The sequence below is a fragment of the Brienomyrus brachyistius genome, chromosome 13 (assembly GCF_023856365.1).
Source record: "Brienomyrus brachyistius isolate T26 chromosome 13, BBRACH_0.4, whole genome shotgun sequence".
NCBI lineage: Eukaryota > Metazoa > Chordata > Actinopteri > Osteoglossiformes > Mormyridae > Brienomyrus > Brienomyrus brachyistius.
In genome coordinates this window covers 7,162,803-7,174,957 of record NC_064545.1, presented here as the reverse complement: position 1 = coordinate 7,174,957, position 12,155 = coordinate 7,162,803, and the positions used below count along the sequence as shown (strand labels likewise).

Sequence of the window (12,155 nt, the reverse complement as noted above, 5' to 3'; positions counted from 1 at the left end):
TTTTCCCCCGTTTGCGGCAGTTTGGGTCGACTGCTGGATGCTACATCTTTACCCAATGAGAAGAGTGCAACCCCCCACCCCCCAAGCCTGCCCTTATGGTCCAAAGCCAGCAGTAGCTTCAACAACAATGCCTGCTTGACATCCTCCTTCATTAGTACAGAGCTAACCAGGCTGCTGCCTTATCTCCTTTATTGTCTTTAACCAGCATACGACATCCACACTTGTTATTAATTTTATTTAGCTATTTAGTTTAGAATATGTTTTCTGCTGTGGAGCAAATTCCCCCCAGCTAATGAAACACCATTAATAGCTAGAGAGTGTGACATTTTTCCCCCGCAACCTGCAAAAAGGCTGCGGTCTGTAATGCTTCGGCCCGTCTGTGCATTGCCTGCAGGTGGACTTGGGGAGGAGGCAGGAGGTGGTGGTGTACGACCAGAGTACCCAGGACGCAGCCTGCTCTCCAAAGACAGCTTCCTCTACATCCTGCTAGGCAAGCTGGAGAACCGCTTCCACCGGGTGTCCCTGCTCACAGGTAAGTTCCGGAAGCTTTGCCCCACCGTGCGGCCAACTGACCAGAGGTGGAGATTTCAGGTCCAGAGAGTACAAATCCAGTTCAGGATTTTGCTTCAACCAACCAGTTGAGTATTTCGTGTCTTGTGACTCTTTATGCTCAACTGGTTGGTTGAAACTAAATCCTGGTCTGGATTTGTACTCTCTGGACCTGAAATCTCCACCTCTGCAAGTGACACAAACCCCACTAGTGAAATGTGGTCTTCACAATCAATAACTCATTCTTTCACTTCAGTGTTTCTTCGCACGGTGACTTCAGACTTTAAAATTTAATTCTGGTTACCATCATCATTTAGCAACACAACTGCGGCCCTTATGAATGGCCACTTTTTATATCAGGTACTTTAATATCAGGAATTTGTTGGTTTTCTTGCTTTCCATGAGGCACACAGTTCTGGGGTCAGGGCCGAGGATCAGCCAGTGTCCAGCCTCTGGAGTAGCTGGGTGTCTTGCTCAGTAGCGGTTTGATAACTCTGGCAGCTGCAGGATTTGAACCCATGACCTTCTGGGCACGGGCCCAAATCCCTAAAACCGCTGAGCTGCACACCATCCTGATCAGGATCTGATCAGGATCTAATCAGGATATACTCTTAATCTTTTCATGACCCCAAGGGTGCTCATGTTTATCTGCATTACACCCATAGAGGGCGACTGCACTGTTCAGAGGCATGGGAGAAAAAAATCTCTGCAGACATCGTATCATGTCATGCTTTATTTTACCAGTAGGGGTCGCCAATTATATCAAAATTTTCTGTGTCCAGTATGTTGGACAGGCTGCGCCTGATAGGATGGTTTCAGCTCTACTGATGTTCTCTCACTTTAAGTTTGATTGAAAGCATAAGTTAAAAATAAAATAATTGTTTAAGCGCTAAAGAAAAACAGACAGACCAGGTTCTGCTTCTGCATTGCTGGCCGTCAAGCTCAAAATTCCCATAATTATCTGTTCGTCGAGTCAACACATGGTGTACTGCTGTAGTTCTGTCTCTGTGGCAGCCTAATGGGATAAATCCAGCACGTTCTAGATCTTCTCCATGCCAGCAAGGTGTCCTACAGCCTTTAAAACTGCTAGCATAGCTAGTTTTCTTCAAATGAATTGGTTGTCTTAACTGGGTTCCGAAGCTGTGTCTAATATAACTGCATCCAGGTGGTTCCGAATAACTGAATCGGACTTCTTTGTTTGGTATCACTGCCTGCCCCATGGTGTGTGTCTGTCTCCAGGCAGGTGGGTCGGCCACACAGAATTACCGTGCAGCTCTCGTGCACTTTCCCGCAGGGCAGTAGCTATAGCAACTGGGCGGGAGTGGAGGTTCCACTGAGGGCAAATTTCACATATATAGGACAGTAAAATAACACAGCCAGCATGCATTGATTACATCTTTGTCTAATTCTCAGTCTGCCCCCCCTCCCCTCCTGGGGAATTCTGGTCCAATGGTGCTGAAGCAAATGTCCCAGCTGTGGCCATCTCCGCAACCCCCCCCCCCCCCCCCCCCAAGCCCACAGTGCATCGTGTTCCAAATTATGGTGGAAATTAAAATGGTGTAAAGGCTGTCGGGCGTTATAACCTCTCCCTAAAGCCTCACAAAAAAAGCACGCTTTTAAACTTTAGATTTCATTTATATGCTGATTGCTACTGTGATTCATAGAACTGAGTAGTTCTGTCAGCTGTGCGAATCTCTATCCGTGATCGTAGCTGAACCAGGTAAGCCTCTCTGATCGCATTAGATAGATCAGGAAGTTCTAACATCCACATTACCATGGAATCTGAATCCCCCCCCCCCACACACACACACACACTCTGGACCTATACTCAAAAATCCCTCAAAAAATTTCTCACGTCATTGTCTGGGTGGGTTTACGTGGGGATTAACAGTCTCACAGCCTAGGTGGGAGTTTCGGTTGCTATTTTTTTGGTTAAGTGGCAGGGAAAGGAAATTATCTCAACATATTCTCTGCAGTCACCGGTGTGGTCCTGGACTTGGTCGTCCTGGAGACAGACACTAATATGGCTCAGTTCTGCCTTGGCATTTAAAAGTGTTTTAAATTTCTTTGCAGAAGTAATTCTTGGTGGTTAGCTCTTTATCAGGACCTCACATACGCGCAGCTAAACCCCCTGCATAAGGGATAGAAGCCCTTCTAATGAGAGACTGCAGGCACCCTCAGCATAATGTTTTACAAAGAGTTTTTTTGGGAGCATCTTGACCCAGATGTGTCACTGTGAAAAATGAACCCAGATGCTTTTTAGCCAGGTCTGTGGGGGCAGTGCCAAGGCATCGGGTTTTCCCTGCAAATCTCTGATTATGATGATGCAAGGGGATTATACCTTTTTTTTTTTGATGAGTCACTTGAAGCGAGCGCCACCGTTTGCAGAGACTCGGTGTCCCAGTGCTGCTTTGTGACCGACCGAAACCCCTGCCAGTTAATGGCGCGCAGCTTAGCATAAGAGGTAACGCCGTCAGCTTTTCTGAGATGCTTTCCGTTGCTGGGACGCGTGGCAGCAAGCAGGGCCTTCGCTTCCCAACATCTCTGTATCCTGCCGTTTCCCTGACAACAGTGGAAGTGGAAGGCTGGGGAAAGCCAGCCAATCAGCAGGCTGCTGCAGCAAAGACGACTCCAGCGGGCCCCGCTTTGCGTCCGCATCTATGCCACTTCCAGGGGCTTTTCTCTGGCATCTGGATTTTTTTTCTCCCCCCCAGGATACCGTGTGAGTTGCGATCTCCCTCAGTGGGGCCAGTGTGGCCTTACAGATGATGAAACTTCCAGTAAGAGCTTGCTGAGGTGACCAAACAGCCCCTGGTAGATAGCCAGCCCAGAGCTAAAGATAAAGATCATTGCTAATAGTGAGGTTTTACGCATTTTAACAGGCACCGCAGTAAAACAACACAAATACAGATTAAGTTATTTTATTAGTTTTGTGGAAATGACACCAAAACAAAGTCCTTATAGGGCAGTTTTGATGCCAAAGACTGCTCCTAGTCCCGCCCCGGCGGCTGGTATTAGTGTTCTGTGCGTCATCGGTGCAGCGGGTCGGAGAGACGGTCGGGCAGTCGGCGCCGAAGGCCTGACGGACTCCTTCTGCGGCCTAATTAGCAGCGCTTCGTTATGGTGCCTGGGTTTGAGGGCCAGCTATCCGACATGTCGCCCGGGTGATATTTCAAATGCGACGTAGCCCTTCGAGAAGGATTTTGACAGCTAGATGGAACCGCGCCCCCCCACCAACAGATTCCTGCTTCTCGTTTGCCTCTGTCCTGGTTTTCTCCTTCACGATGCCTTGACCGCTCTGGCCTTTCGTTTCTGGTTTCCTGTCATGGCCGGGCAGGTCAGAGAGTACGTGCGAATAGGTCCCGGACACAGCGAGCCTGACAGCACCTTCCCCATCTTTCCCGCCGTTGGGCGTATTGTCACGGTATGTGCCGACTTGAGTGACCTGTCGGGGAGGGGCAGTGCTAACCTGGCTGTCGGACTCTCAGCCTGCGGGCGTCACTCCCACACTTAGCCTCACAGAGGCGCCTCCTTTGAGGGCTCCAAGCCGAAAGTCCTACGAAACTCAAGGAGCCCACTGTCCTGTGGAAGAGTCCATACCGCTCCTCCGCAGACCGACTGTCTCGCCCGGGACGGGCAGATCGATCGCATGCCCAGCACCCCGTCCGTTTCACACCGCTCCTGATTTATGAGCTTCTTAGCAGCACTGGTGACCTCATATCTGGCTGTGAGGTTCACATCCTCAAACACCAGCTCTCTTTTCTCACCCACACTATGTGCAGAGGCACCCTTCCCTCCCAACCCCCCCAGGACAGATGGGTTAAGCCCCCAACGAAAGTGTAAACTCTGATTCTCCATCTGCCTCTCTGGGGGAGCTGTCGGGCTCCTGATGGAGATAGCGTGCGCCTCCGACTAAGCAAGCGAGATGCAGAGCACTCAGTGCAAGAAACAGCAGGTTAAAAAAGCAACATTGCAGCTTTGAAGAGCACAGTCGCTACGAAATCTGCAAGCTACTGCTGCGCTCTTAGAAGTGAAGGCTCAGACTTCTCAGCTCTGGAGCCCCAGGGACGATAACGAGGGGGGTGACGACGATCTCCCACCCCCTTTCCCGTGCCTGCGCGTTGTCACATGTCCCCGCTGACGCACATTCAAGCTGATATATTCCTGAGGAAATGCTAATGTTCTGGTCGCATGAAGATCTAGGGGCTGAGTTCTAAGAGGCCCTCGAGCGAGACAGGCAGTTTTTAGCACAAGTGCCGGTCTCGGTGTCATTCCCGTAGCTCACGTTCAGATACATAACGCCCAAGTTGACTGCGACTTTCCTACTTGTGCCGCGCGGTCGCATTAAATAAAGTGTTTTTTTTTAGTCTTTCTGCAATTTTTCCTTCAGCTTACTGTTCAGGATGCGGCTCTGAATCCGCAGAGAGGAGTCGCATTCCAAATGCTAAAGAAGCCATGCGGCTTTGATAGCTGTAAGCCAGTGCGCGTCTCCTGGCGGCCTCCTGCTCCGCGCGAAGACCAGCGGATGACGTCACACGCCCAGCTGCGCTCAGCCCTCCCCAGGCCAGACTTGTACTCCAGACGGCCCCTGGCTTCCGTGTTTGTCCTTATTTTTTTGACGAGTGGATGCAATAGAGTGTCACCTATTCAGGTGCCTGGGTGGGACAGACAAGGCAAAATTGGACGTGGAGTGAGATTAATACCAGACCCCGCAGGCCACAGATGTGCTATGGGTCTGTTTAATCTGTCAGCCTCTGGGCCATCTGTCGGTGTTTTTTCCGAGTCTCATTGAAGTGGGGGCATCTTTTGGCGGGGGTGGGGTAAAACACCGGATGATCGCTCACCTGACCCATGACCTTATACTTCTCACTGTGACGCACACAATTCACTGCTTGGATGTAATAAAACAGTTACTGCAGCAACAATAATAAAGCTTATCTGTAATAAATATGAGCTGATCTGTAATAAACCAGTAGAGCTGCCTGTTATGAGAAGATGGTTTAAGTGGGATCACAGTGGCGAATGGCTTTCAGGGATGATTTTCAGAGTTCTGGCCTAATGGAGTTTTTGCTCTTTAACTGATTCAGTTGTTCTAGTTTATTGTGCGTGGCTGTGTTGTCACCCGGGATAAATGGGATCAGATGATGGGGCTGCACAGGGAATTCTGAGATGGTAGATGGGACTAGGATGGTGAAGGAGTACCGGCAGCGGTAGTGGGAATAAGGTCTTAAACACAGCCACCTCTCACATCCGCAGACCCGGACGGCCATTTCTAGATGGCATCATCACAAGGTTTGAAACCCAAAACGCTTGATTCCTTAGCACGACAGGAGATGCAGTGCAGTCACTGCCTGCTTCCCTCCGCTCTCCTCTGCCGCCACCTCCAGTCCCCAGGGATCCGCATCGCGTCCTGCTGGCTTCCTCTCTTTCTCCAGCTCAGATCCATTACCGAGCTGCGCAGAACATGAGGCGTCTGTCAGGGGGGATGCGGGGGGGGCTTAGTGACTTCATTGAGAAGTACGTGCGGGTGCCACAGCAAGGTGAGGTAACCTCCCAGGGGAGCCCCATGGCAGTACTGTGAATCAAACACCCCCCCCACACCCCTTCTAGGACAAAAATGGACTTCTATTTATAGAGCGCTACAGCAGACATGGTATCTGCCAGCTGCTGCCCAGCCCAGTCGGCATGATGACCCTTGCTCCCTCTGCAGGTACCGGAGGTCAAAGGGACGACCTTTAAGTCAGAGAAAATGCACACTTAATCCCATACAATGAAGCTATATTACCCTGTTAAATGTATTCATTATTATTCACGCATGTAAAAGTAATGAAACCATTAATCAATCCATGATGGATACAGCACAATGTGTCCTTCTGTTGTTTTGTGAATCGGTTAATGATTTTAGCCTGGATTTTAATTGCAAAACAAATGCAGAGGCACGTGTCTGATGGCATGGGTGTCCTGTAGGGGTCGCCCAACAGGTCGCTTGCATCTGCAAAGACTGTTCATCCTTTCCATTACTTTCGCTGCAGTGCAGCACTGGCTGCTTGCAGCCAGCCTGGCTAGCAGCCATGTCCATCTTCTCACTACAGTGACGGTCGTACTGTAGCTGGGGGCGGCTGCATAATCGTGGGAGAGCCACACAGCTCTGTACGGATCCCGGGCTCCCAGGTCCAAATCATGACATACACGGCCATCGACAATCTGGTTCTTGTTCCCCTCGTAGAGACTTCCTGAGATGGATAGAGAGAGACTTTGCAGTTGGTAGAATTAAATCTCAAAACACTAAAAGGAAGTGTATTAATTGGGGGTGCCGCTTTGAAAGTAAAACCCATGCAGATTTATTTTTGCTATATAGTATCTCCACCCCAGGTTTGCGGAGATTGAAGGCTGTGCCCCCCCCTCACGTGTCCGTGTGACAAAGGTGACTTTATTTGTCTCTTCCTGCTGTCACAGAGATTTGGTTACACCTCATGATATTTCCCGCTCCCCTGGAGGATCGCATGTTAGTCAGGAGACTCTGTGTGGTCCTGATCCTGCCAAGGCCCCCTGTCCTCTCAGGATAATGTCGCTGGGTGAGAAGAATCAGTGGAGGGATATGATTTGTAAATACGGGGGCGATGTTCCGCTGCGTTTCTGTTTATGCTGTGATTTGCGTCAGTGCTCTGGGGCACCACCTTGGCTCCTCGTGCCAGTGAGGGCGATATGCAGCTCAGAAAGCAGTGCCTGATGGGAAATGGAAACCAGGACACTGCTCTGTTACTCCATACAAATTTTGGGCTCACAGATGCAGTCCATTTCTTTGTGGATTTCAGCACCTACCTAGTAATTAATGCAACCAAATGACCATGTAGGTCTAAAATGGTGACGTCCAAATAGTTATTAATTGTGTGTGACACGGTTTGAAATAGCACTTCATAATTTGTATGTGTTGCTGAATCATCAGTAAGTCATGGTCCCTGGATTTTTCCATCATGACAGTTTTCCTTGCAACTTCTCATTTAGATGTTTCCATTTTCCCCGCCTTGTGACAAACTCTTTTTCTCCGGTAGTGTTTTTCTTTCCTTTTTGGTCACATATTTGGGAATCTTCCTTCCCACATCTGGTTGTGGATTTCTGTGGACGGTGACCCCATCCTGCTCCGCGCAAAGAACCTTTCTTGACCTTGTTTCTCAAGGCAACGCTGTGGTCCCAAATTTGAGGAACTCGTACTGGCAAAGACTGCCAGGGTGGCAGAGATCATACAATATGACATAATGATTCTTCGTGAGTTTATATTCTTTTAACTTGATATTCTAGTCAGATGTTGATAATTGTGATGGCCCTGCAACGCCCTTACGTTGTTACTTTTTGTTTAGTTATGCCTGCCTACCCCAAGACCCCATGCATTTGATAGACCCCATGCATCTTCTCTTGATTAGCGTTTGCCATTATCCCAATCTTATACGATTTACATTGCTTTGTCCACACAGTGCTGACCCATGGTTGGGTTCTGTTTAGATTTGGATGCTGGAGTTCATGGCATCAGCAAGGAATTTCGGAAGATAGCAGGATGACCTGTTATGTTGGGGTCCCTGGAAATGAGTAAAGAATGACATAACGGACGATGCTAGTGCCGGAGTCTCTGCCCGATGACACAGTGTCCCTGCTTCCCTTGCTTTCCAGCACGTCATCAGATTTGATCTTGTATAAATCAATAGCTCAGTCTCACAGTCCTCTCATATCATGTGCTTTGTGTAATTTTTTCCCCCCTGTTGAACATAAACTCCAGGGGCCCCTGTTCGCTGGATCTTTTCAGCATGACGTGATGCCAGTGCATTTCTGCTATTCCCTCTGGGGAAGATTTAACTGTTCTTCAAGCACCCCCCTACCGCCAACCCCCTTAGCCTTAAAGGGCCCAAGCGGCGACATGGAGCACTATCTACAGTCTCCAGTAGCTCCTTTATCCTCTACCTATTTTCTGGATTTTCTTGGTATATTTATTGTGTTTTGCATAAGGGAAGCCATCCTGGGTGTTCTGGGTGAGGGAAGCCATCCTATTTCTACGAGTTTCCTACTGTATAGATATAGGTCAACTCCTGTAATTTGGGTTGTCTAGAACTGTGTTTCACAACCCAGTCCTCAGGGACCCCCAGATCCCTCCCAGCCCCCAGCACACACATACCAGGTATTCAGGAATTCTTGATTGGCTGGAAGCTGGGAAGGAGCAAAAAAAGTGGACTGTCTGGGGGTCCCAGAGGACTGGGTTGGGAGACACTGGTCTGGAAACCTTCAGAATGTCTGTCATACCACCACACTTTTCATTGTGTCTAGCTGTTGTCTCACCGCAGGGGCAATCGTGATGATAGCTCACAGGGGTTATTATCTAAAATCTGCTCTCCTGACTGCATCTGATTTACAGTAGGAGAGATGCAGTCTGTTAAGTGAGCTAATCTAAGCTCTCACTGGGGCCCTTGAGAAAGACTGTTATTTAGGATAAAGAAGAGAGCTTCAGCAACAAGAACCAGGACTGGAATAGTGGCCTGGGTACAGAGAAAAGCAGCCTTATCCAGCGGCCAAAGGATTGAAGCCCCTTTTGGCTGAGCTGGAAACTGAGTTGATCCTCCCGCCAAATATTTCTCCAGCTGCTGTTCCTGACGTGACACAGTCGTTGTCTCATATAAAAACACATTTGGATATATCTCCCCCTGACAGCTGCATTCTGGGAGTCGACTGTGTGCAGGTCTTGCTTGCAGTACACGATGCGTAATGATCGTGTCCCCCCCCCCCCCCAAAGGTGATAACAAGGCTAAATAAAGTGGTTGGCACATGTCATGTGCCAGTTTATTCAAAACGCAAAAGGCGCATGAACGAACCCGTCGTGCCATTTTTTCAACCCATGTATGTGAATTCCATCCGTTATCTGATGGTATGCTGTGTATGTGGTAAATTCCTGGTATTCCTTTATTTGCTTTCCACCATTTACCTTAACTGCAGCTTTTTTTCCACTGTCGTGACACACTGAGCTTTTTTTTAAGTTTGCTAATATGCTTCCCTTAATCAAAATTGTGAAATCCACCCAAAGTCTGAACAGGGAAAAGCGGCAAGTGAACTGAATGGGCTCCTGCAGTGTTAAAAAAAATCCGGACATTAATGCACAGAGCTGAGTTCGGCTTGGAGCCTCTGAGCCAGCTGCCTTAGACAGACGGACAGTCACCCGTATGCTGTAAATGCTGCTTATGTTCAGTATTGCACAGCAGAATTTTAAATTAACTTGTTTTTTTTAAATATGGTGTGGGACGGCATAAGTTCTGTGTCATGGGGTTTCCCCATGTTGCTTGTGTTCCTTTCATATACCCGTTAAAAGTACAGAACGAATCCCCCCTCCCCTCCCCCTGCTCTTCCACTTTGTAACCCCCCCTGCCCCACACATGCACCAGTGACGCAATCCCGCACTCATTTCCTGTCAAAGGCTGGAGATTTTCCATGCTAAACAGGCTAAATTTGGATCCTCGAGTTCAGGGCTCCAGTGTGAAGCATGCAGTTGTGGATGTCACTCCCCATAACTCTATAACTCCCATTCCCATAAGTCACCCGCTACGCATTTCCAGTGTGCACCCCCTCCCGGTACACCCAGTTGAGAAGAACCCCGTAGCTTCTACATCCTCTACAGTAGTGTTTCCCAATCCGGTCCACGTTTTTGCTCCCTCCCAGCACTGGAAAGAGCAAAAACGCGGACTGGCTGCATATCCCTAAGGACCGGGTTGGGAAACACTGTTCTGTACCCTTCAGTCACTCTCCTCCATCCCCAACAAAGCATTCCTTAGCATGTAAATAAACGGCCCCTATTTGTCCACCTGTACTGGTCCGTCTCTGTGTTCCAACCACAATCCACCCAGCGGGTTAGAGTCCTTCGAGCCTCCTGCTGGCCATCAGGTCTTCTAAAGTGTGGCTTATACACCCACCCTCAGGAATGTCGGCCATCGAGGCCTCTTCTATTTTTTACAGGAATAAAAATGTTCTTTTGCACAAGCCATGTTATGAGGGTCTTTTCATTGTCTGCCTAAGATTTTGCATACTGTTGGAGGAAAACTTCAGTGATGTTTCTTATTTTTTTGGGGAGGGGGGGGGGGGGCGGGGCGGTAGCAGCCTAGTCCTTTAGGTGTCCGTTTTGTCACCAGCATCATCTCAAGCATGAGTATTAGCAGTTGCTTTACAACGTTGTCATGGTTTTAAGTGTCAGCATCAATGTTAGCATCCTTTATACTCTTTTCTGATCTCTGTAGATTGCTGTCGTCAGTGTTAGCTTCATTTTTATCCCGTGTCTTTAGTCTTCAACGTTAGCGATGGCCTTAGCATTTGTGTTTAGGCATGCCCATAAATATCCACCACTAGCATCAACGCCGGCCTGCCATTTGAACCCATTGTTATTGAATATTAGCGTTAGCGTTTGTTCCCAGCACCTGTGGTTTATGCTGAATGTGGGTGCAAAGAGGCTTGTAACGTTAGCGCCATTTGCCGTTAGTGACGGGGACTGAACATGGATTGCTTTGGGCTCCAACGCAGGGACAAAGAAGGATCCAAGTGGATCAGTGCTGAACCAATACTTGCCCTGCCTGGAAATCAGTTTTCTTGTTTTAAAAAGCAGATATAATTCATGCTTTTTTCAAGAATGTTTCGCCAATTTGCATATTCATTTGCAAGCAATTTTTTGGTTATTGTTCGTCACTGCATTCTTAATAATGTTATTACCCCCCCCCCCCCTCCCCCTCGGCGGTTCTGCGGTCCATGGTGCCTTGCAAGATGCTAACTGGTCTCGCTAGACAAATCAGAGTCAGTGGTTGAATCCCAATATCCAGTCCCTGCTGGACATAATGGGACAATGAATCATTGCAACAACTCTGGATGAAGGTTCAGTGCTTTTGGTCACACTCTTTGTCTGGGGCGGGGGGGGTGACGTAATCAGCCGGGCTCAGCTGGTGTCTTGCGCCCACCCCCCCCCTCCAAAACACCAATGCCATTCTGTGTTGGAGGGGGGAGTGCGATGGGGTTTATTTATCTCTGGGGTCCCATCAGTCACACAAGCCCCGCGCCCCCACCAGGGACTGAGTGACTGGTGCCTTGTCTGGAAATGCCTGTTTAAGGAAAATAATGTATTTTCCATTGCCTGAGGGGGGTGATGAATATCACTCTTGTGGGCCAAAAGAGATTGGGTTATTATGGTAAGCAGTTTTGTGTACAGGAAAGACATTTTACAAAATATACTAATATATTTCTTTATTATGACCATGCATTTCTCTTTGGCATCTCAGCAAACACTATCAGATTCTCAGTTTCTCCCCAGTTTAAAAATAGAATTCAAGGCCTGACTGTGGATCACGTCTTTGTTTAATTCCAGTGCCCAGGCCTTGGCCGGCTGCACCATATGGTGTGATTGATAGCAGTTCTAACTGCAATTACCAGGATGGAATCTGTCTTGACTACATGTGGCCATTCCCCAGAGACGGGGGTGGGGGAGGGGGGGTTATGGCGAACGGAGAAATGCCTCGAGGCAGATGAGAGCAGGCAGGGAGCCGCCGCACGTAGCGCTCAGAGATGATGTCATTGAAGGACATTCCTGAAAAGCA

General features: G+C 48.6%; 1 protein-coding gene across 1 annotated transcript in view; it reads left to right on the top strand.

The window, feature by feature from the left end:
* dusp8a (dual specificity phosphatase 8a) overlaps positions 1-12,155 on the top strand; it is a 44,150-nt gene that overhangs the window by 16,907 nt on the left and 15,088 nt on the right. The window contains 2 exon segments of the mRNA XM_048973489.1: positions 395-452; positions 455-532. Coding sequence (XP_048829446.1) covers positions 395-452; positions 455-532 — 136 coding nt within the window.